The sequence below is a fragment of the Camelus dromedarius genome, chromosome 8 (assembly GCF_036321535.1).
Source record: "Camelus dromedarius isolate mCamDro1 chromosome 8, mCamDro1.pat, whole genome shotgun sequence".
Lineage (NCBI taxonomy): Eukaryota > Metazoa > Chordata > Mammalia > Artiodactyla > Camelidae > Camelus > Camelus dromedarius.
The window spans coordinates 52730694-52756499 of NC_087443.1; the positions used below are offsets into that span (position 1 = coordinate 52730694).

Sequence of the window (25806 nt, forward strand, 5' to 3'; positions counted from 1 at the left end):
GAGCTTAGCAGACAGAACAACCCTGATTCCCCAAAGGTTATGATTAGAAAACTATTATATAAAGGATATTCAGATAACAAGAGACCAAATACAGCATCAATGAGGTCACTGAGCATCTTTGTTCAGAAATTAATGAGATTTTTAATAAACCAGAATGTGCTTCCTTACTATGATGACCTAATGAGTCACTTAATATGTGGGAAAATTTGAGGTTGAGCTTTGCCTGCACCTGCAGCATTAAAATGTTGCTGTGGATTGAGATTTCCGTGTTTGATGTTAATCAACCACCCAGTGTTTGCATTCAGCAAAGTATGAATGTTTAATTACCATAAAATGCAATCACCATTTCCTACAGACAGTGAATGGCACATAGACCTCATTGAAGTTATCAAAAAGGGACCAGTGGTCAATTGGGTCACTGATTTGAATTGTTTGACAGACTTAGAGAAGCAAGTAAAGTTCAAAAATCTAGATTAAATTTGAGAAGTTTGCCACAGAATCTGTTAAAAAGAACTGTCATAAGTAATTGAAGTTAACAAAAGCCCTTTTCAATCAAAAGTTCAAGTTCAAGCTGTAGAGTTAATTTGAATTTGCATTTCTTTGTTCTAAGTTTTTCATGAAGCATGATCTGATTACAAGGGTGAGCAGTTACATCAGGGCAGTTTTATGCATATTTGTCTAACTAAGGTGAAATTATTTTTAAGGTGCAAGTTACTGATACCAATCGAAGATTTCAAGATGCTGGAAAGGAGGTGAGAAAATGATACTTTTTTTGTGTGTATTCAACTTGTGGATGCAATTTAACTGTTCAGTTTAGAATATGGACATTTCTTCTTTTTAAGGTGATAGTCCAAACAGAAGATATTATTCGATGTAGAATTCAGCAGAGGAATATTACAACTGTAGTAGAAAAATTGCAGTTATGCCTCCCAGGTGAGTTAAACTTATGCATAATGTAATGTTCAACTTGGTAAAATTGTAATTTAATTATAGCGTATAGTCATTATATATTATGGGAATTAGATTACTTGGCTGTTGTGTCCCCAAAGTCCATGGTTTTCTTTCTTATCTACTTTATTCCTTGAATTTTCATGATTTTCCTTATTATAAGGCCCCTATTTGATGATCAATCACTTCAGTCTCCTAGAACCTCTACCTTCCCATTTCCTTTCTGCCTAGTTTGTCTTTTGTTCCTCCCCACCCCCCACTTTTTTCCCCTCAGAATACTCTCCCATAGGGAAAGTGCCTTTTAATTATATTTTCTCTCCTTTTCCAGTTTCCCTAATTTTTTTTTTTTTTACTTTTAGTTTTCCATTGTTTTCTTTTTATCACCTAAGGTTGGTCTTGCTTTGCTCACAATTTCGTTTTGCTAATAAGGTAAGAAAACATCCAAAATACTTGATCTTCTCCCTTTTCCAGTCTTGACTTTCCTTGTATATTTTGGAAAGACTGACTTTTTAGGTTTCCGAGTTTCTGGTCTCTCTGTTAGGGCTCAGATATTATTGGGACATAAAATAAATTTTGAAGAAACTAACCAGTATTTTCTTTACCTGGATATACTCTGTTCAAACATAAGGAAGACATCTTTTTCTTAACATAGTAAGCTAAATCCATCTCAGTGTCCCATCTTTTAACTAATTTTTTTTAGGAAGGAATCTGAACTTTCTTATCCAGGGGAGTAGAATAAGGTCCTTTATTTTCATAATGTAAATTTAGCTTAGACTACAAATTATATTAACTGTTAGCAGATTTTTTTTTAGCTAAAAGATTATTTTCTGACTTGTGAGAATAAAGCTTTTTTTTCTTTTGTTTTAGAGTCACTGAAATTCTGCTCTCTTAATTTCCGGTGGGCCAGGGATATTTGTACATTAACTTTGAGTAAATAAAATGTCTGCTTATTATGTTAGGTTTTAGGTTTGAGAAACCTATTTCCTTATAGTAATACTTAGGTTTGAGAAACCTATTTCCTTATAGTGATGCTTAACAGTACCTTTTTGCCACCATCAGATATGTAGAAATAGCCATGAAGACAATCTCTTAAGTTTGAATACTTTGTCCCTGAATGGTAATAAGCCTAAAAAATTGGGTGCTGATGAAATAAGAAAGAGGAAATTCAGCTTATTCAACCCTAGTGGACTATTTAAAATAGAGAAATAAAGGGAAGTAGAGGTTAGATTTTTGTTACTGCTACTGCCTGCTCTCAAGGCTGGACAAGAAATCTGGGTTCATGTAAACACTGGGTTCTTAACAGCCACATCCAGACATTTTCCTTTCCTCCATCTATCCTTCTATCTAATTATCCACTCAGACATATTTTTGTGTGTCAGGTATAATGGTAGATATTGGAAATATAAAGTTGAAAATGACATAGTAGGATGTCTATGAGGGATCCTGCAATCTAATGTGAATAAAGACAAATAAGCCATTCCTGCACAATTGCCTAACTCCTCCTTAGATTAGAAGGAGTACGAGAGAATTTAAGAAGTCACAGGGTAAACAATGAATTTTCCTGGTGCATTGTTAATTGATTATTTTTGAGGAAAGCATGATTTTTATATTAAAACAATATGGAAATAATATAAGGTAGATGTGAAATTATGTGGATTGTCGAGATAAAACAGGAGACTTCAAAAAAAGTTAATACTTGTAGCAGCAGTTTTAGGCTCTTTCTTAGGTTGTGTGTTCATTCTAATGCTTTGGTTGGAAAATGTGAGAAATATTACATTGCAATAAATGGACTTTGATAAAAATTACATAGGATCTGCAGAGTTAGCTATGGCTCATTATAGCCACCATTGCAGTTTTTATGGTTTTCCAGACAATTAAACAATATCTTTTGTGAACTTGAAGACCCCCGGGGAGTAGCCATAAGACTGTAAAAAATCTGGAAAAAAATGTGTCTATCTCTCTGAGCTAGGAAAATGTGAACTGGCTTGATGAGCTAACAGTGATTTACCTACTTTATACTTTGAAATTCTACTAAGGAAGAATGGTTATCTACATAGTTGCATTAAAACCTTTTTGGTGGCATCTTTTCTTGCTGACACTTGTAGCAATTTTATTGAATAACTGCATTTTTGAGCCTTAGATGGTAATGATAAAACAAAGATACTTTGTTTATTTATGCCTTTATTACACTTTACTCTCTGCTATAAAAGCTTTTGAAAAAGATTTTTTTCTCTGTGGGTTTGGTGTAAAATTTTGTTTAGTGAGCTGTAACACAGTTGTGTTACTTTATTTGGTTGCTCAGCTTTCTCTCAAATAACTAATGTCCAGACTTCCAATTCTACTGCAGGAAGAGGTGTCAGTAAATTTTTGATTAAGGTAATTGTTACTGAGGTTGATGTCTCAGTTATAGGTGTGTCAGCAAGTGCAAGTGTTGCCAGTTCAATATGATGTATATATTTAATGTTCAATATATGTAGAAATTAAAATGTTTGCATTTACTTGAAGTATAAAATTTTATTGGAAAGTACAAGCCTAAATCAAAGTATAGAGAAAAATTCTTGATTGCTCTTCCTTGCTTTAATTATTTTCATCTCCTAAATTTTTTTTTAATTTTGAAAGCTAAAATAAGTTATATTTTTTAATACAGTGCTGGAAATGTACAGTAAGCTAAAAGAACAGATGAGTGCAAAAAGGTGAGTTGTTTTCTTTCCTATTTGTTTTTAATAAGAGTTTTCCCCTATTACTGAGAACATAGATAAAATTACTGTAAATTATAGTGAATCATCTGAAGTTCTGCTTTCTGTGTTTATCTAGTCTTTGTTAATACAGTCTGCCCATCAGGATCATTCAATAAAGCAATTCTTAGCCATTGATTTGTGGAGCCTTGACCTTTGTAATTGATATCAACATACTGTCTCTTATCTGTCACAGTTGTACATCCTCATATTTTAAGTAATAGTTAATAGTTCTGTTTGTTTGTTGCAAAAAAAGCAGATATTATCCTCCCTACCTGCCATTCATCGTTCCTCCTTCCTAGGGCAAAAACTTTTGCTTCTTTTAGGAAATTATTTTGGTGTTTACATTTATGTCTTTAAATAACTTTTTCTATTACTTCACTATTTTCAAGTTTGGGCATTATATATTTCTTTAGTAATTTAATCTGATATTTATATCTAAATTTCCCCAGTTATCTCCAGGATGTCTTGTATTTTCTTTTCTTTCCTGAAACGTTGGTTGGTATGTTTTTTTGTCTCTGTAATCTGGAACAGTCTACCCATTTTTCTTTGTTTTTCATAAAAGAGTCCAGGTTAGTTGTATTGTAGACCAGAGCATTTTGGATTTGTTTAATTATTTTCTCATTATTAGATTCAGATTAAATGTTTTTGACAAGAGTACATCATAAGTGGTATTGTGTACCTTTTATTGTATGACATCAGAAGGCATATGCTATCAGATTATCTCTAGGTTATCCTAAATTTGATCATTTGGTTAAGGGGATGGCTATCAGATCTCTAATGAAAAGGTATATTTTTCTTTTTGCAATTAAGAAATCTGTAGGGGGTAATATTTTGAGTCCTGTTTCTTAACAACTTTTCACCCAGTGGTTTTAGGATTCTTTAATCAGTTATTATAATTGGGGTTACAAAATGGTGATTTTTATAATTTTATCATTTCTTTAACATTTATTAGCTAGCTTTTTTATATAAATAAATTTTCCTTTTTTAGCTCATTTTTTTCTGATTATCACTGTGAACTCACGGATTTTTAAAAAATAAATGTATTATAATCCATATTCTCATTATTCTTTTTGATGCACAAATTGTCCCCAGTTTGGCTATAAGAACCCCTTAAGCCAGTTCCTGTGTCCTTGTTTGTCTTTGACTACTTTCTTGCTTATCATACAATAAATAAGATGTTCCAGGCTCATGCTGTACTTTTCTTGCCCTAGATCTAGAAATAGCCATCCTCCAAAATACAACTCCTACACACACACAAACACACACACACACACACACACACACACACCTGACTTTCATGCCCTCCGGTTTCCAGGTTTGCCATTGAGAAGTTTGTGTGTATTTATACTTCCCTTTAATAAATGCATAGGAGTAAAATTGCTGGGTTATAATTTAGATGTAGGCTACACTTTGTGATAAAGCATTAAATAGTTTTCTAAAATAATTGTGCCATTTTACACTCCCATTCTAATGAATGAGAATTTCAGTCACTTCACATCCTTGTCATTATGTTCTGAGCCATTTTGGCAAATGTAAAATATTATCTCCTGGTTACAATTTGCATTTCTCTGATGGCTGATATTGAGTCCCGTTTCACTAGCTATTTGATCATTTGTGTATTTTTTTTTGTAAAATGGTCAGGTGTTTTGTCTATAATTTTAGATTTACAGAAGTATTGAGCAGAAAGTACAGAACATTTCCATATACTGCACTCTCCTTTTGATGCATAATTTCCTTATAATATCTTGCATTCATATAGTATATTTGTTATAATTTTTGAACTAATATTAACACATTATTAAGTCCATAGTTTATAGTATGGTTCACTCCTTGTGTTGTACAATTCTGTGGGTTTTGACAAGTGCATAATGTTATGTAGTCACCATTACAGTATTACACAGAATAGTTTCACTGCCTGAAGAATCCTTTGTGTTCCATCTCTTTTCCTTTCCCTTCCCCTTCAAACTACTGCCAGTCACTGAACTTTTGACGGTTTCTATTGTTTTGTTTTTTAAGAATGTCATGTAGTTGTTAAATTTCCCTGGTTGGGAACACAGTATATAGCATATTTAGACTGGTTTCTTTCATTTAGCAATATGCATTTAAGTTTCCTCCATGTCTTTCCGTGGCTTAATAGCTCATTTCTCTATATTCATAAATAATGTTGCATTGTATGGATGTACCACAGTTTGTTTATTCACTCACATGTTGAAGGACACCTTGATTGCTTCTAATTTCTGCTCTGAACATTTGTGTACAGCTATTTGTGCGGACATTTCAGGTAAATACCCAGGGGTACGATTATTAGATCACATGGTAAGACTATAACTAGCTTTGTGAGAAACTGCCAAACTGCCTTCCAAAGTGGCTTTACTGTTTTATATTTCCTCCAATAATGAATGAGAGTTCCTATTGCTCCACACCCTCCCCAGAATTTGATATTGTCAGTGTTTTGGATTTTAGCCATTCAAATAAGTGGATGATGGTATCTCATTGTTTTAATTTGCAGTTCCCTAATAGCATATGATGTTGAGCATTGTTTCATATGCCTATTTGCCGTCTGTATAATTTTCTTTTGTGAGTTATCTGTTCAGATCTTTTGCCTACTTTTAAATTTGGTTGGTTGTTTTCTTATTGTGGGTTTTAAGTGTTCTTTGTATATTTTGGAAACTAGTGCTTTATCATATATATGTTTTGAAAGTATTTTCTCCCAGTGTGTGGCTTGTCTTTTCATTCTTTTAGCAGTGTTTTTTTAGAGCAGATTTTAATTTTAATGAAGTCCAATTTGCCTTTTTTCTCCCCATGGATTGTGCTTTGGTGCTGTTTCAAAAAACTCATTGCCAAACCCAAGGTCACCTGTATTTTCTCTTACGTTATTTCTAGAGTTTTATAGTTTTATGTTTTATATTTGTATCTGTGATCTATTTTGAGTTAATTTTTTTGTGAAATCCATCCATGAACATGGAATATCTCTCCATTTGTGTGGATTTTCTTTGATATCTTTAAACAGTTTTGTGGTTTTCCTTATATAGATTTTGCACAGGTATGGTTAGATTTATACTTTTTTGGTGATAATGTAATTGGTGTTATGTTTTTAATTTCAAATTCTGATTGTTCTTGCTGATTTACAGGAAGGCAGTTGACTTTTCTAAGTTAACCTTGTATCCTTCAGTCTTGCTATAAGCAGGAATTTTTCTGTTGATTCTTTGGGATTTTCTGCAGACAGTCATGTCATCTGCAGACAAAGACTTTTTTCTTTCTTGCCAATATGAATACCTCTTATTTCCTTTTCTTGTCTTACTGCATTAGCTAGGAATTCCAGTATGAAATTAAATGGGAGTGTAAGGGGGAACATCCTTGCGTATTTCTAATCTCATGGAGAAAAGCATCTTGTTTCTCACCGTTAAGTATGATGTTAGCTTTGTATGATTTCTATTCTTTTAAACTTGTTAAGATGTGTTTTATGGCTCAGAATTTGGTCTGTATTGGAGAATGTGCTATGTGAATTTGAGAAAAATATGTATTTTGCTAATGTTTGGTGTTGTATTCTCTGTAAGTGACAGTTAAATCCCATTGCTTGATGGTGCGCTTTAGTTCAACTATATCCTTACTGAATTTCTACTTATTGGAATTGTCAATTATTGTTAGAGGAGTGCTGAAGTCTCCAGTGTAATAGTGAATTTGTCTCTTTTGCCTTGCAGTTCTGTTTTTGCCTCATGTATTTTGATATTCTGTTGTTAGGCCCATACACCTTAAGAATTGTTATGTCTTTTAGGAAATTTTCCATTTTATCATTATGTAATTCTCCTTTTTATCCCTCATGATTTTCCTTACCCTGAGGTCTGCTTTATCTGAAATTAATGTATTCCAGCTTTCTTTTGATTAGTGTCAGCGTGGCATGTCTTTTTCCATCTCTTTATTTTTAATCTTTCTGTGTCTTTATATTTAAAGTGGTTTCTTTTTGGCGAAATAGTTGGGTCTCACGTATTTTTTTAATCTACCTGGAATCACAGAGCTTCTAGAAGAAAAGGTCACATAATAGCTTCACAACCCTGGGGTAAGCAAGGATTCTTTTTTTTTTTTGAAGAATCACAAAAAGGTATTATAAAAATTGATAAATTGAACTTCAAATAAAAAATTTCCATTTATAAAATGACTCTTCTAAGAGAGTTGATAGGCAAGCCACAGACTAGGAGAAAACACTTGCAGTGTGTTTGCTGACAGGATTCATAATCACAATATATAGAGCTTCTATAAATTAATAATAAAAAGGAAAAAAAATAAGGAACTTCTGGTTTCTGGCCTAAGATGTAAAGACCTTTGAAGGCATCACTCCTGTCCTTACAACAGGAAAAGAACTAAACAAACTAAACAAAGAAAATCAAGAATTTTTTTTTTTTAGATCCATCAAAGAGAACTGAGGTCACAGGGCAAACTGTTGCCCCCCCAAACTGGAGCAACAGGCAGATACAGACTGTCACAGTTTACTGAGATGAGAAGCCACTGCTTGAGCCTGGTAGGAACACTGAAAAGTAATTAAGTGTATACTAGCTTGAGAGATAAAATCTCCTGGGGGCCCAGCCCTAGGAAATCCCCTACACTTTCTTGAGTTTTACCTTTAGGAGCCCTACCAGATTCTCACAGTGAAGATCACAGGAAAATACCAGCAGATGGGGAAAAAAATATATATTGATATAAGCCCAGAGTGCTCTGTTCTCGTTAACAAAGGCAGGCTGGCAAGATTTTGATATGACTTTTAAGACTTTTTATTCTTGAGTCAGTTTTTATATTTTATGTTTTGTGGAGGACTTTGACCACTTTATAGTTGTTGAATTTATTGGCATAAAGTTATTTATAATATTGTTCTATTATCTTTTTAGTGTCTGTAGGATTTGTAGTAAAATTTTTATTTTTATTCCCGTTATTAGTAATTTGTGTCTTCTATATCTGTCTTTTTTTTTCTTGATTTGTCTGAAAGAGAGGCTTATCAATTTTATGCCTATTTTCAAAGATCTAATATTTGAGTTTATTTTTTTCTATTTGATTCCTACTCTTATTTTTATTATTTCTGTTCTTTTACTTGAGGTTTAATTTTTTTCTTCTTTTTCTGTCTTGATAAAGTGGAAATTTAGAACAGTGGTTTTATGCCTTTCTTTCTCTATTATAAACATACGAAGTTATACATTTCCCTCTGAGCACTGCCTTAGTTGTATCCCACATTTTTGAAATGTTATGTTTTCATTATCTTTTAGTTTAAAATGTTTTCTAATTTTTATTTATTTATTTATTTATTTATTTATTCATTCATTCATTCATTCATTCATTCATTTATTTATTTATTTTTACTTTTGGGTTATTTACCAGTGTATTGTTTAATTTTCAAATATTTGGGGGATTTTTAAAGATACAATCTTTATTATTTATTTCTAGTTTCATACTTTAGGGTTAATAAACATACTCTGTGATTTCAAGTTTCTTTGACATCAATCATGTTATTTATCTTGGGGAATATTTCCTGTATACTTGAAGAGACTATATATTTTGCAGCTGTAACTTTAGTGTTCTAGAAATATTAATTAGGTCATCATGGTTGTTAGAGTAATTCAGATTTTCTATATCCTTAGTGTTTTTTGTGTGTTAGTGTTTCATTGATTGTGGGTTTTTCTGTTTTTTTGTTTTTGTTTTTGATTCTTTAAATTTTGTTTCATATATTTCAAAGCTCTGATATTAGGTACACACACAGTTACAGTTATTTTATATTCTTATTAGTTAACCTTTCATCATTATGAAATGTCCTTCTTTATCTTTGATAACATTCTGTATCTTGAATTCAACTTTGCCTGATATTACTGTAGTCATTATAGTTATTCCAGCATACTTAAACTTAGTGTTTGCATGGTAAGTCTTTGACACCTTTTACTTTTAACCTCAGTCTTTATATTTAAAGTGTGTTTTTTATCAACAGCAATTAGTTGGATCTTAATGTTTTTTCATCCAGGGGACAATCTCTACTTTGGACATGGAGTTTTAGACCATTTGCATTTAATGTAGTTATGGTTGATTTTCAGTTCGTCTTGCTATTTGTTTTTTATTTATCTAATCAATTTTTAGTTCTTATTGTTTTCCTTTCCTTCCTTTTTACAAATGAGTTTTTAAAAAAATACATACATATATTTCTCCTCTATTCACTTATTAGGTATACCTCTTTGTTTATCCTTTTAGTGTCTACTCTAGAGAGTATAATATGCATGTTTAACTTATCACAGTCCACCTTCAAATAGTATTACATCAATTATATAAGAAACTTGTAATACTACAATTCTGTATATCCTGCCTGCTTTGCCCTTAGTTTCATATATTTTACTTGTAACATATGTTATAAACTGTATATATGAATCATAATTAAACCAGATTCCTTTATATTTACCATTTTATCCTTTCTGTTGCTCTGGGGTGTTTTGGTTTTTTCCTTTTTTCTTTTTCTTTTTTTTGGGGGAGTGGGTGGGGTGGAGATCCAAGCTTCTATCTTTAGCATAATAAACTGTTTAGTGTTTGTTGTACTGCACATCTACTTGCTGGAAAAAAGATTTTCTTACTTTTGTCTATCTGGAAATGTGTTTATTTTACTTTCATTTTTGAACAATATTTTATTAAATGTGGAATTCTAGGTTGCCAGAGGTCTTCTTCCCCAGCATTAAAATGTTATGTTTTCTTATCCTCTGTTCTCCATCATTTCTATTGAGAGGTTCTACTATCATTCTTATCAGTGTTACAAGATTTGTAATAGGTCTTTTTTCCTCTGGCTACTTTTAGGATTTTTTTCCCTCTATCTTTTGTTTTTTAAGTTTGATTATGATATGCTTAGATGTGATTTTCCTTGTATTTCCTTCTATTGCTTGAGGTTTGTTTAGCTTATTGGCTCTGTGGTTGACACTTTCCATTAATTTGGACAAAATTTTGGTTATTATCTCTTCAGATATTACTTCTTTACCATTGTTCTCTCTTTCTCCTTCTTTTCTAAATTCCAGTTATATGTATGTTAGATAATTTAATGTTGTTCCATAATTTCCAGGAGCTCATTTCTCCCTTTTCACTCTTTTTTTGTGTGTGGGTGTTTCAGTTGGATCATTTTTTGGACCTGTTTTCAAATTTACTGTGCTAATTTCAGTCTCAGACATTACTACTCTTTTTTTTTCATTCTTTATGTGTATGTATTTGTGTGTGTGTTTCAGTTTGCATAATTTCTATTTAGCTGTCTTCCAATTCATGGGTCATTTCTTCTGTGTCCATTCTGCTGTTAAGTCCATTGAATAAATTCTTTGTTCTGATTTTTTTAATTGTAACATTTTCATTTGACTCTTTGTTATAATTTCTATTTTTCCATTAAAATTTTTCATCTCTTCATGCATATTGACTATATTTTCTACTAGATTCTCTAATACTTGTAATGGTTATTATAACATTTTTGTTAATTCCAAATAGGCCACCTGTATTTAGGCTTTCATTGACTTATTTTCTTTTAATCATAGGTCACATTTCTCTGCTTATTCATATATATTATAATTTTTTTATATGCAGGGCATTATATTTAAAAAGAATAGTAGAGAACGAGAGTAATCACTTCTATGATAGCACAAACTGGTAGATTAGAAATCCTCAAGGGAAGGCAAATAAAATAAGAACTGTCATAATGTTGTACCTTATGGTCCACAGAACCATTAGTGTACTCACACATTTTCCATTTAGGGATGACACACACATTTTTTAAGTGTCTTATATTTATAAAAACAGAAAACTTGACAGGCTTATTAACATGGGGGAAATTTACTTTAATATTTTTATAAGAACTAAAAAATCAGAGACTTAAAAACCAATTAGGATATCATTACATATTATTATTATAATAGACTTGCAAATAGGGTAATGATCTGTTTCCAAATAATTTTAGTTTAAGTTAAATTCCATGACATATTGTTAAATAGTATATATGAACATACAGAACTGAAAATATTATAGATATATGCCTGGATATAAATGTGACCAGATGTTATGTGGTAGTGTCAGTTCATGGGTACCTCTGATTTTCTCTTTACAGTTTTCATATTTTTAGTGGTTATGGATTACTGTTAAAATTTTAAAAGACAGCATTATGTAACCGAAAGAGAAATGGTCAGATTTTATTTGCATTTAGAAATAAATAAAGCTTAGGAAATTTGTGGCTAACTTTTAGAAGGGATCTGGCCTTTGACTTCTGTTCCCTAAGATTATAAACTTCCTGTATGTCTTAACCTGGGTCTCCCAGAAAGCAAGTCTGAGATATAATCTTACTTTTTGCTACTTTTTAAAAGAGTATAATTCTAGGGAAAGTGAGAAGCAGAACTGAGAGAAAGGGAAATGAGATACAGAACTTAGGAGAGCAGATATGAAGTTGATTTATTGAGTTTGCCAGTGCTTAATATTGATCATTTTCAAAGAACTTTGGGGAGTTCATGTAATTATTGTAAATCAGAACATTTCATTCAGGAGGAGAAAAAGTACAATAGCATTATGTCTAAAAAAGTGTACATACCTTAATGTAAAAAATACTTTATTGCTAAAAAATGCTAACCATTATCTGAACCTTTGGTGAGTTGTGTAGTGACATCAAAGATCGCTGATTCACAGGCCACCATATCAAATATAATATTAATTTAAAAGTTTGAAATATTGCAAGACGTAAATTGAGCAAATGCTGTTGGAAAAATGGCTCTGTTAGACTTGCTCAACACCCACAAATCTTCAATTTGTAAAAAACGCAGTATCTGTGAAGTGCAATGAAATGAAGAGTGCCTGTACTGTCACTTCAGTTTACTTATGTATTACTTTTTTTGTTTTTCTTTTGATAGTGCCTTTTCTCATTTTAATATCCAATTCAGTGGGGTGGTATAGAATATCATTTGATTTATTTAAAAATTTCTCCACCTACCCTCAAATGGATTTTGGTTATGAATATTATTGTAGGATACTGACTGTTTTGGAAAATCTTAGTCCTACTACCAACTGTAGTATATTGGCGAAATCATGTACTCTTTCTGTATGTTTCAGTTTTCTCATCTATACATTGTTAATTGTAATATCTACCATAGATATCTACCTGATAGAAGTCTAGAAAAAAATTAAAGTTTATTTATATATGAAAGTGTGTGTCAGGTTCTCTAGGAGACAGGCTACACTTTACTAATTGCTGCATGCCCAGCATGTCACCAATGCTTTATAAAGTAATAGGCATTCAGTAAATATTTTTCGAGTTGAAAAAAGAAATCACTCTATTAGTAGTTTTTTAAATAGGTTTTGTGACTCAGTATTATTTCTAATTGCCTTCAAGGGTGTAAAATTTTCCAAAAAAAGTTTCCTTAAAATATATTTTAACTTGATTTAAATCTGTGCTAGGTACTTTTTTTATAATAATGGTATGTGGGTGGGAGAGATTATGCAATTATGTATCAAATAACTAAATATTCTAATTAAAAATTTGGAGCTATTATACATATATACATTTAAGGCATTTTAATGGCTATAATAATGCTTCTGATGTTACAGATTTAGATAAAATGAAATAAAGAAGTTGTATATTAGTGAATTTTCATGCTGGAACTTGTTCATGTGGTTTATAGTTTGTGCTTAGTAAACAGAAATAAATGTTAATTTTACTTATTTTATTTTCACTATGTATCCTTTTTGATAGTAGTATTGGACTGATTATTTGGACTTACTTGTAAAATTAATGTAATAAGAACTTTTTACAGAGTTGGTTTTTTAACTTGTTATAGGTATTATTCTGCTCTAAAAACTATGGAACAATTAGAGAATGTGTATTTTCCCCGGGTTAGTCAATACCGGTTTTGTCAGCTAATGATAGAAAATCTTCCTAAGCTCCGTGAAGATATTAAAGAAGTCTCCATGTCTGATCTCAAAGACTTTTTGGAAAGCATTCGAAAACATTCTGACAAAATAGGTGAAACAGCAATGAAACAGGTGAGATTAAAAAGAATTTTAATTTAATGTTATTTAGTAATCTAGGTTCTAGAATATATCCAAAGTTTACTTTTTTTACTTACATGAATTGCTTGTTTTTGTTTAGTTTTATCCTTTTCTTCATTTTCCTTATTCTTGTTGAGAATGGATTTCATCAGCTTTTTTTTTTTTTTTTTTTTTTTTTGGTTTGCAGTTATTCCTTATTTAATTAAGTAAAGTCAGTCTAACTTGATTCACCAACTGATCTCTTGGCAATCTTCCCCACGTATATAATACTACATTAATTGTTATCAGCAGTCATATTTGGTATAAAATTAGCTGAAAAGTGGCAGCCACAGAGGCAAGTGGGAGCTGTTTTATGCTAAGGTTATAAATTGCTCTCTTTTTAAAGCAACTTGAAAGTATTGTCTTTGAATTAACTTCTATAGCTCAGTAATAAAGCGGTAAACAATGTGGAAAGATTTGGCAGTTATAAAATTAATGTACCTACCTTTAGAGTCAGCAGTTCCTCTCCTGGGTATTTACCAATGTCCTCATGATGCTCATAGCAGGTTTGTTACAACTAGCCAAAGACTGGAAATAACCCAAATGGACGTCAGAGGGAGAATGGATACACAAATTGTTCTATAATCACACAATGGAATATTACTTAGCAGTAAATAAGAAGGAATGAATTACTGATATGTGTAACAACATATATGAATCTTCCAGACATTATACTGAGCTACAGAAGCTGTACACAAAAAAAGCACACACATATCCATTTATATGTATTTCTAAAGCAGGCAAAACTAATTTAAAGTAAAAAAAAATTGGAGTAGTGCTTGCCTCTCAGTGGGGAGATTGCCTGGGAAGGGACATAAGGGAACTTTCTGGGGAGATGGAAATGTTCTATACCATGATGAAGTATATCCACTTGTATAGTTAAGATCTGTACATTTTGCTGTATGTAAGTCTTACCTCAAAAAAATTATAAACAATAATTGGGGTGTTTGTGGAGTGAGTGGGTAAAGGTATAGATGAAAGAAAGATGTATAAATATTGTTGAAGAAAGGTAATGAGAACATAGAAGTTCATAATGTTGATCTTTTTACTTTATTTGAAATGTTCAGTAATAAAAAGTTTAAAAATAATTATAATTGAATTAAAATTTCTAAGAGTTAGCTATTAAAACACCTCAATAATTACAATGTCACAGAAATGAAACAGTGCTTAACATGCTTTCTAACTCCTGAAAAGGCAGCCTATGGAGTGGGAGAAAATACTTATGAACTATATATCTGATTAGGGGTTAATGTAATATGTAGGGGATTCATACAACTTAATAGCAAAAAAGTAATCACCTGATTGAAAAATGAGCTGGGAATTTGAATGGACATTTCTCTAAAAGAGACATAAAAATGGCCAATAGATATATGAAAAGATGTTAAACTTCACTAACCATCAGAGAAATGCAAACCGAAGTCACAATGGGATATCACCTTATACCTCTCAAGATAGCTATTATCAAGAGAAAAAAAGGCAACAAGTGTTGGTAAGGATGTGGAAAAATTGGAACACTTGCACAGTGTTGGTGGGAATGCAGAATGGTGTAGCTGCTATGGAAAACAGTATGGGGGTTCCTCAAAAATCTAAAATTAGAGCTATCATATGTCCCATTCTGGGTATTTATCCTAAAAACTGAAATGAAGATCTTGAAGAGAGATTAGCACTCCCATACTCTTTGCAGCGTTATTCACTATATCTAAGATGTGGAAACAATCTAAATGTTCATTGACAAGTGAATGGATTAAGAAAATGTGGTATGTACATACAATGGAATGCTATCCAGCCTTTAAAAAGGAAATTATGAGCTATCTGAAATAGTCAAATTCATAGAATCAAAGAGTAGGATGCTGGTTGCCAGAGGGAAATGAGGAGTTACTTACCAACAGGCATAAAGTTTCAGTTAATCAAGATGAATAAGCTCTAGAGGTCTTCAGTAAAACATTATACTTATCAATAATAATGGATTATATTATTAATATAATATTAATATATATTAATAATGTAATATGTATATACACTTAAAAATTTAAGAGGGTAGATCTCATGTAAAATGTGCTTACCACAGTAAAGTAAAATCAAAAAAGAAAAAGTAGAAGAAAATAATCAAGATAAGAGTAGAAATCAATGTAATAGACAAAAATACAATAGGGAGGATCAACAAAGCCAAAAGTTGGTTCTTAGTCTTTTCAAATAAAGTTGATAAACCTCTGCAAGACTGTTGAAAAAGAAGAGAGCATATATCATGAATTAAAAATGGGACATTATTCCAGATCCTACACCTACAAGACATTAAAAAGATGAGAAAATATGAACAAATTCTTGAACCAGTTTTGATGACAATAACTTTTGAAATAATCTGAATTTTTCTTTTTCCAAAATAGGCACAGCAGCAGAAAATCTTCAGTGTTACTCTGCAGAAGCGAAATAATGTAAAATTTGGGAAGAATATATATATAAATAATAGAAGTCCAGACGAAAGGAATAAAACTGTATTGAAACATGCATTTGAGGAAGAGGATGAAAATGAAGAGGAGGTGATGGAAGTTTATTTCTTTCTTTCTCTTTCTTTGCATCTTTTCTTTTCTTCTTTCCTCCCTTCCTTCCTTCATTGCTTTCTTCCTCTCCTTCCTTTCCTTCCTTTTTTCCTTCCTCCTTCATCTATTATTGGATGATTTTTTTTCTCTTTGAGTTGTAATGTATGTCTGTGTATAACTCTCAGTCTTCCCATGTGTATTTTGAATTTATGTAGATCTGTTTGTAATGAGCTGTTACAGCAAAATAGTCATCTGAAATGTCAAACTGCATAATTGACAGATAAACAAGATATATTGTAGATTGCATTTGTGAGCTGCAGATAATTGAACCTAGGTGTTCTGCCATAATTAGCAGTAAAAATGTAAATTAAATGATTTTTTGGTAGGGAATACTCATATTTTAATTACCTGTGGCAGACATTTAATTGCATGATGGCTTAACCTTGCTATTTAGACTAATTGTGGATACCCTACTTTTTTTGTTGTTGTTGTTGTTGCTGAGGTACAACAAAATAATTTTAAAGATTAAAGTTTTTAATTTCTTTAAAAGGTTTTATTAAGTCTAGAAACTTTGAAATTATCCTTAAATATTTGCTTTTTTTTATCCTTTATACTCAAATTTATTCCTAGTTCTAGTGCTTCTTTTATTCTCTCCACAAAGTCTTTTGTTAAGCCTACTTTTTATCTTTTCTTATGAGTTCCTTTTGAATTTACTTAATAACGTAAGAAGTCAAATATTTGCAATTGTTTCTAAGTTTTGCCTTGTCATTGAGACTTTAAATTCTTTTTTTAAGGACACTGGTGGGGCGTAGTAAGAACTTTTAATTGATTGATAAAAAGGAACCATATGAATATGTGCCCATGGTTTCTGTGGATTGAAAGAACTACTCTGCACATTTGTTCTATATGCCTGAGGATGAGTGAGACTGTATGTATTTATGAGGGTGTATGTGTTTGTATATATGTATTATGTGTATATGTGTGTATATATACATATGTATGCATTTATAGTGGATGTCTGATATACCGACAAATGAACAGCTTTAGACATTTTAATGTCTTTCTAATGCAGAATTAATGTCACTTGATTAGTCCCTTGAAATTAAATAAACGTTTGAGTTACACTTTTTTGTCCTTTCTTAATCAATATTCAGAGATCTCTGTAAGTCTTTTCTATCTTAAAATTCAGAAAGGTGAAAATAGACCATCTAGTCTTCTTATCTCAATTTTCCCTAGTCTGTTTTGTATGTCTTTAACTGCTTGGAGCATTGCCATTGTGCCCTACCCCCAAATCCATACTCTTAAGAGAAACTTCATTGTTTCCCTGTTCTTTTAGATCTGTTTTACTATTACTACAGTTTGTTTCTATTGTTTTACCAAATAAGTAACAGTATAATAAAAATAATTTAAGTTTACTCTGAGGATTCATGAGAATAGAAGTATGTTCCTTTAAAAAGTTTATTTCTCAAATTTGGGAAATTTTATTTCATCAATTCTAAGATGTGCTTTTAAAAATATTATTAAAATCTCAGAATCAGGATACATCTTAAAATTGATGATATTATAGTTTCAAGTGGTTTTTACTGTTTTTTCTTTCTTTCTTAGTGTTCCATAAAATAATAGTAATGATGTCTTCAATTTAATGAAATAATGATAAATCATGTGACTTAGCTGCATTAAAGAAGGAACTTCGTCTATAACTAAACCATATATTTATGTACCATCTTTACCAGAAACAATAATGATGTATCTAGTTATCCATAGCAATTTTCTGGTAATCTGCCAATCATGTTAAAGATACACAGTGTCTCCCCTTTTAATACCTTATAATCTAAAGTAGTCAACAGTGATGATAAATATATAAAGAATGAACTACTGAACAACTGCTGAAACAAAATAAAAAAGGCATTATGTTTATATTGTATTTTTTTAAATAGTTGATAAATGTTGCAACATGAACTCTGGGAATCTCCTGGTCTAAATTTAACTTTATATTATTCAACAGCAGACTAGAGTTTAACCTATAATTTTTTAAAAATGGTTTTATTTTTCAGGTCTTAACTGTTCAAGATCTTGTTGATTTTTCCCCTGTTTACCGATGTTTGCACATTTATTCTGTTTTGGTAAGTATCTTTTGTATACATGTATGTGTGTATGTGTATACACATGTGCATATATTTGCATTATTAAAAGGACATGTATGCATTTTCGGCCTGCTTATCTAAAGGCTGAGCACAAGCTCAGTGAGCTGTGAATCTTTATGCAGTATTTATTTGTGAATATCCATTGTATATAAGGCATTTACTTTTTTCTTTAACTTATCATAGTATGCTTTCAAGTATACTGTACTTTTAGGTTGTTTCCACATCTTGGCTATTGTAAATAGTGCTGCTATGAATATTGGGGTGTATGTATCTTTTTGAATGAGAGTTTTTTCCCAGATGTAAGCGCAGGGGTAGGATTGCTAGGTCATATAGTAAGTATTTTTAGTTTTTTAAGGAATCTCCATACTGTTTTCTATAGTGACTTTACCTAACTACATTCTCACTAACAGCATAAGAGGGTTCCCTTTTCTTCACACTGTCTCTAGCGTTTACTGTTTGTGGACTTTATAAAGATGGCGATTCTGACCGGTGTGAGGTGGTACCTCATTGTAGTTTTGATTTGCGTTTCTCTGATGATTAGTGATATTGACACCTTTTCATGTGCCTATTGGGCATATCTGCACGTCTTCTTTGGATAAATGTCTATTTAGGTGTTCTGCCCGTTTTTTGATCGGGTTGTTTGTTTTTTTGTTATAGAGTTGTATGAGCTGTCTGTATATTCTGGAAATAAAGCCCTTGTCAGTTGCATCGTTTGCAAATATTTTCTCCCTGTCCGTAGGTTGTCGTTTCATTTTGTTGATGGTTTCCTTTGCTGTACAAAAGCTTATTGGATTAAGTCCTATTTGTTTATTGTTGCTTTTATTTCTCTTGCCATAGGAGACTGACCTAGGAAAACATTGCTGTGATTTATGTACAAGAATGTTTTGCGTATGTTCTCGTCCAGGAGATTTATTGTGTCCTGTCTCCTGTTTAAGTCTTTAAGCCATTTTGAGTTTATTTTTGTGTATGGTGTGAAGGAGTGTTCTAACTTCATTGATTTATATGCGGCTATCCAGCTTTCCCAGCACCACTTGCCAAATGGAACGGCAGTATGACTTTACTTTCGATAGCACTAAGAAAGTCATGTTTTGTGTAGCTACTTAAGTATCAAAATATCAGAAGTTTTTCAGTGAAAATATGAGTTTTGACATTTTTCTATTGTTAACTTTTTCTTCTTTCTTTTTGATTTTCTTTGGAACCGTGAGTAGGGAAATGAGTTACCAACCTTTTCTAATGACTCTGGATAGATTCTCCATAGAGAAGAGAGGAAGACAGAGGAGATAGATATATAGTCATTTACTCATTCAGTCATTTATTTATTCAACAAAAGTTTATTTAGTGTCTTCCATGTGCCAAGCATTGTGCTAACTGCTAAGGATACGGTGGTGAACTAGTTGGACAAGGATCATATTCTAATGGACTTAGAGTCAGATGGAAAAGATAGATCTCTGTTGTCTGATACAGCAGCCACTAGCTATATGTGGCTATTTAAATTAACTAAAATTAAACAAAATAAAAATTCAGTACCTTAGTCCTATTAGTCACATTTCAGATACTCAGTGGTCATAGGTGTCTAGTGGCTACCATGTTAGGCAGTGCAGATATAGAAAACTTCTGTTATCACAGAAAGTGCTGTTGGACAGTAGTGAGATAAACTAATAATCAGGAAATTACAGCAGGGTGTGATGAGGGCTATGAATGGATGTACAGATTACTATAGGATAACATAGATGATAACAAGCCTTGTTATTATCAGGTTGAGGAAGGCTTTCTAAAGGAAGTAACATCTAGGATGAGTCCTAAATATATTTCACAAAAGCCTGGAAAGGAAAAGAAAATGGTATATTGATTATACTGAGATGAGGCAGGAGATGGAGGAAGATGCCAGATATGTAGGGTCTTATACAACGTGTTCAGAAATTGAGGCTTGACAGCTAATTTCCTTACTTAGTTTCCCTCACTGACAGCCATATTTTCTTTGATCAGTCAAAAATCCATAAAGCCCAGATGATAAGTTGTGCAGCTGTCAAATTACTTGAAGTTACCTTTGGTCTTCTTAATCTTCATGATACCAAACAATGTTACTGTCTTTGAACTATAATGCCAAAACTTGTTCTTGATATTCAATATGAAATACCATTCTGCATTTAATTTCAGTTGTTAGAAGCTTAAAAATGACTCTTAAGGGGTAAAGAAGTTATCTGTTTAAGCAGTGTGTTTGTGTGTTTTTCATTACTTTGCTGATTTTATTTTAGGGTGATGAGGAAACATTTGAAAATTATTACCGAAAACAAAGAAAGAAACAAGCAAGACTGGTATTGCAACCCCAGTCAAATATGGTAAGCATGTGAAAGTTTTGAATTGGCTTTGTTATCAGTTTTATCCCCTTTAATTTCTTTAGAGCATGCATCGCTATTCGTTCAACTACAAATATTTATTGAATACCTATCGTTTCCAATAATTGGTGTAGGTGTGAAGTTTACAGCAGTAAAAGAAAAAGGGTAAGTCCCTTCTCTCATGAGCTTACATTCTATTAGGGAAGATAGACTGTAAACAAATAAATAAGACAGTGAATAAATAAAAAGATAAACAAATAAATATATAAAATGTCAGGGAGTGATAATTAGTTTCTGACAATATGGTGGACTATGTATCTTGATTAATTGTCTTACTGAAAAAAAAACAACTAAAGATTCTGGATAAAACATTTTTAAAAATCTTAAATTCTTTTAAAGTGCACTGAGGAGCTGGTAGGAAAGTATAGTCCTAACAAAGACTAATTCAGTAATCTGAAGGGCTATGTGGGAGTTTTATTAGTCATTCTCAAGATATATGTATTTTTTGGTTATAAAATTGTGACATACTCACTATAAAAAGTAAGGAAAAATTGAAATAAAGTAATTTATAATGTCAAAAAAAACTGTCAGTATGGAACTGTTCTGTATATTGGTTATGGTGCTAGGTATGTGACTAGATGTATTTGTGAAAACTCATAGAAATAGCACATGAAAAAGAGTGAGTTTTATTGATGTAAGTTATACCTCAGTACACCTGACTATAAAAAAAACAAAGCAGGAACAGCAAAGTGAAGACAGAAATCCAGACTGGCATAATGAAATATTGAATATAGTTTTTATCCTTGGGGCATCTGCTGAACTGGGAAGGCATGATTTTTGAGGTCATAGGGATATAGAGGGCTAAGCTCAGAGCTACCCAAAGTGAGTGAAAAGAGATTGTCTCCCATGTAAATAAAGCTGAGACTCCGAAGAATTATAGCCCATTATTACGATGACCTAGAGATAAAACCATGTAGGGAAACTGCTGTGTTCCTTCTGCCAAATACAATAAATAAAATTGCCTATCTCAAATCTCGGTGCTGCGTAAACAAAGGAAAAAAATTGCTGAGAATTCGTAACAGTTCCTCACATGCATTTGCAACTCAAATTTATTCCACTTGGATAATGAAAAAAAAATCTCAAGCTGAAAATTTAAAGTGGTTGCATTTTGATATTGCTTCCAGGTGCCTAGTAGAAGCAAATGCAGATCTTCTCTGAACCTTCATACCGACTTAAAAAATGTCTGTACTTAAAAAGTTTCAAGGGAAATTAGCAAGTCACAGTCAAAATTATCAAACAAGTGAGAGTCATTAGCAATATTGACAACAGAGCTGGGTAGGGTAGAGCTCAGTGGTAGAGTGTGTGCTTAGCATGCATGAGGTCCTGGGTTCAATCCCTGGTGCCCCCATTAAATAAATAAATAAATAAATAAACCTAATTACACCCCCAAAATGTAAAAAAAATAATAATAATAATTAAAGAAATATTGACAACAGGAATAAAGTCTAAAAGACTTTCAGTATTTGAGTTATTAGGCACAGAATATAAAATAACACTTATATTTAAGGAAGTAAAAGGTAAGCTTGCTGGTATAAATAAGGAACAGAGAATTAGCAAAAAATGTAAAAAAAATGAAGTACCATATCTAGTAATTAAAGATACATTAGCCAAAATGAAAAATTTTATGAACAGGTTTAATAGTTGATGAATTCTTTTAATTGATCTGAAGAAATTATTTGGCATATATCACAAAAGAATAAAAATATAGAAGAAAAAAGAGATACAGAGAGGTCTAATATATATCTAGTTGGAATTTCAGAAAGAAAGGATAGAACAAGTGGGACAGAGAATATTTGAGATAATTGCTGAGAATTTACCAAGACAGATAAGAAATAGAAATCTACAGAGTCAAGCCTAAGGAATCTAAGTAGATTAAATAAAAAGAAATACACTTTTAGAGACCTTAAAATGAAAATGTGGAACACCAAAGTTAAAGAGAAAATAGATGACCTGAAAAATTATCAGCTAATTGAACTAATTGACATTTATTGAATACCTCACCCAAAACAGCAGAACACAAATGCTTTTCGAGTACACCTGGAAGGTTCACCAAGATAGATCATATTCTGGATAATAAAATAAATCTCAATAAGTATAAAAAACTTGAAATTGTACAAAATATGTCTTCTGACCACAGGAGAATGAAATTATCCATATGCAAAAAAATGAATATTGACTCTTATCTCATTCAGCAATTCAAGAAGTAGATCATGGACCCAAATATAAGAGCTAAAAATTTAAAACTTTTAGAAAAAGCAAAAGTTAAAATCTTTGTGACCTAGGGTTAGGCAATATTTTCTTATGTGAGATACATAAAGCATAAAGCATAAAAGAAAGAAATTGATAGATTGAACATCAAAATGGAAAACTTTTACCCATCTAAAGGTATTGTCAAGAAAAGGAAAAGACAGGGCACGGATGAAGAGAAAATATTTGCAAAACTCATGTCTAATAGAAGGCTTGTATCCAGAATAGGTAAAGAACTTGTATAACTAACTAAAGGTGGACTAATGGACAAAAGATTCAAGTAGACATTTTGCCAAAAATACACAGATGACAAATAAGTACATGAAAAGATGTTCAACATCATTTTTCATCAGGGAAATGTAAATTAAAACCACAAGATACCACTACATACCTACTAAAATGAATAAATATAAGTAAAAAGATTGGTTATAGCAAGTGCTGGTGAGAATGTGGAGCAGCTATAACTCTCATACACTTCTGATGGGTGTAAATATTATACTGCCACTTTGGGAAATAGTTAGACAATTTGTTTTAATGTTAAGCATACAGTTACGATACAACCCAGCAGTCTTGCTCCTAGATTTTTACCCACAGGAGATGAAAATATATCTTCATACAGTGGCTCATATGTGAATATTTATAGTAACTTTATTCATAAATGCCAGCACTGGAAACATCCCAGATGTCTGTGAGCTAATGAATAAACAAGTTGTCATACCTCCACATAATGGAATACTACTCAGCAGTAGAAAAGGAACTGATACATACAGTGGCATGGATAAATTTTAAAAGCATTATTCTAAGTGAAGAAGTTCAGATACAACAAATTATGTAAAGTATGATTTATGTTATATGATATTTTTGAAAAGGCAAAACTATGGGGCATAATGGGATAAGTGGCAAAGGCTGTATTGGGCAGAGTGACTACAGAGGGGCATAAGGGAACTTCTTAATGAGATAGAAATATTCTATATGTTAAATTTGGTGGTGGTTACACAAATGTCTACATTTGTCAGAACTCACTGGACTCTACGTATAAAAAGGGTTAATATTACTGTATATAAATTAAATCTCAATAAATTTGACTTTAAAAACAAAGATAAAGACAAGACTTTAAAAATATGCAGAGAGAAGCATTTATTTTCAAATAAACAAGACAGTGGAATATTTTCAATGCTGAAGGAAAATAACTGTTGACCTGGGATTCTGAATTCAGTGAAACAAGGGCAAAGATAAACATTTTCAGACAAAGAAGAAAGTTTGTTACCAAGACACCCTTACTAAGGAAATTTTAAAGGATATATACTTCAGTCAAAAGGAAGATGATGCCAAATGGAAGTTATGAGATGCTAGAAGGAATAGATAGCAAAGAAAGTATAAATATGTGGGTAGGTCTATGTTAAGTGTAGAAAATAATATTAATAAAATATTATGGACTTTAATTTAAAACAAAATAGAATTAAAACGTACAATAACAACATAAACATTCGAGTGAGAGAAGTTAATGAAATGAAACTATTTTACAATTTCTGAATTGTCTGGAAGTGTGAAATTATTTATCAATTTTAGAGTTTGATTAAATATGCATAATGAAATTTCTGTAACCACTAAAAGAATAGAAATAATATATACTTAAATATAGTACAAAAAAGCCAGAATGATAAAAATTCATGAGTTAGAGCTGATAAAAATGGTAATTTAAACCTATAAACACTTGATAACATTGACTCAAAATATTTGAAGCAAAATTGCTATAATTAAAAGGATAAATAGAAGAATCCATCAGCATAGTGCATTTTTAAACATGTTTCAGTATCTTTTAAACCAGATAGAATATCAGTAAGAATACAGAACATGCTTAATAGGCTTATCCAATAGACTATATAGAATTCTGTTTCAACAACTGTGGACACATATTGTTTTAAGCGCACATGGAACATTATAAAATGTGACTATATACTATGTTACAAAGCAAGTATCAAGAAATATTAAACATTTGTGTCATGTAGACTGTATTCTCCAATCGTAGTGTTTTTAAACCCAAAAGTAATGAGCCCTCCCCCTCCCCGCTCTGGAAGAAATCCAAATGTTTGAAAATTTTGATCACTTTTTTGAAATATATAAAATATAATATTTGAACCTAATTGAAATAACGTAATATTTCATTTGATAAACTTTTATGAATGAAATTCAAATGATCAAATATTTTCCTATATACCTTTTTGTTAAAGTTATAAACAGTAGGATATTATAGGCCATTTTTAAGAAATTTGCCTTTCATTACAAGTCAGATGAAAAGTCATTGAAAGGTTTTTAGCAGAAGATATAAAAGCTTAAAAGTCTAGGTAGGAGAATGATGTAATAGTCCAAGTGAGAGATGATGGTGTGGCTTGAACTAGCCTGCTGAGAGGGGAGTTTTGAAATCATACTGACTTTTTAATTGTTTATTGTCCATCTTCTTTTGAATGCAAGTTCCATGAGGGGTAAGGACTTTTTGTTATTTACCAGTGTATCCCTGGTGCCTTAAAAATGTATGCAGCATATAGTAGAGTCTCAATAAATATTTGTTAAACTTTGTACTGATTTGGAACTTACTTTTATGTTACTGGTATTTATTGTTTTAAATTGATTTTTATTTTTCATTTAAAGCATGAAACAGTTGATGGCTATAGAAGATATTTCACTCAAATTGTAGGGTATGTATCTAATATGGAAATAAATACTATTTTTATATTGT

General features: G+C 31.5%; 1 protein-coding gene across 2 annotated transcripts in view; it reads left to right on the forward strand.

Moving 5' to 3' along the window:
• EXOC6 (exocyst complex component 6) overlaps positions 1-25806 on the forward strand; it is a 169081-nt gene that overhangs the window by 36372 nt on the left and 106903 nt on the right. For both annotated transcript variants that reach the window (XM_064488226.1, XM_031461390.2), the window contains exons 3-10: positions 705-752; positions 843-933; positions 3596-3641; positions 13496-13700; positions 16130-16282; positions 18337-18405; positions 20682-20765; positions 25719-25765. In XM_064488226.1, the coding sequence (XP_064344296.1) occupies positions 705-752; positions 843-933; positions 3596-3641; positions 13496-13700; positions 16130-16282; positions 18337-18405; positions 20682-20765; positions 25719-25765 (743 nt within the window). The remainder of the gene's footprint in view (positions 1-704; positions 753-842; positions 934-3595; positions 3642-13495; positions 13701-16129; positions 16283-18336; positions 18406-20681; positions 20766-25718; positions 25766-25806) is intronic.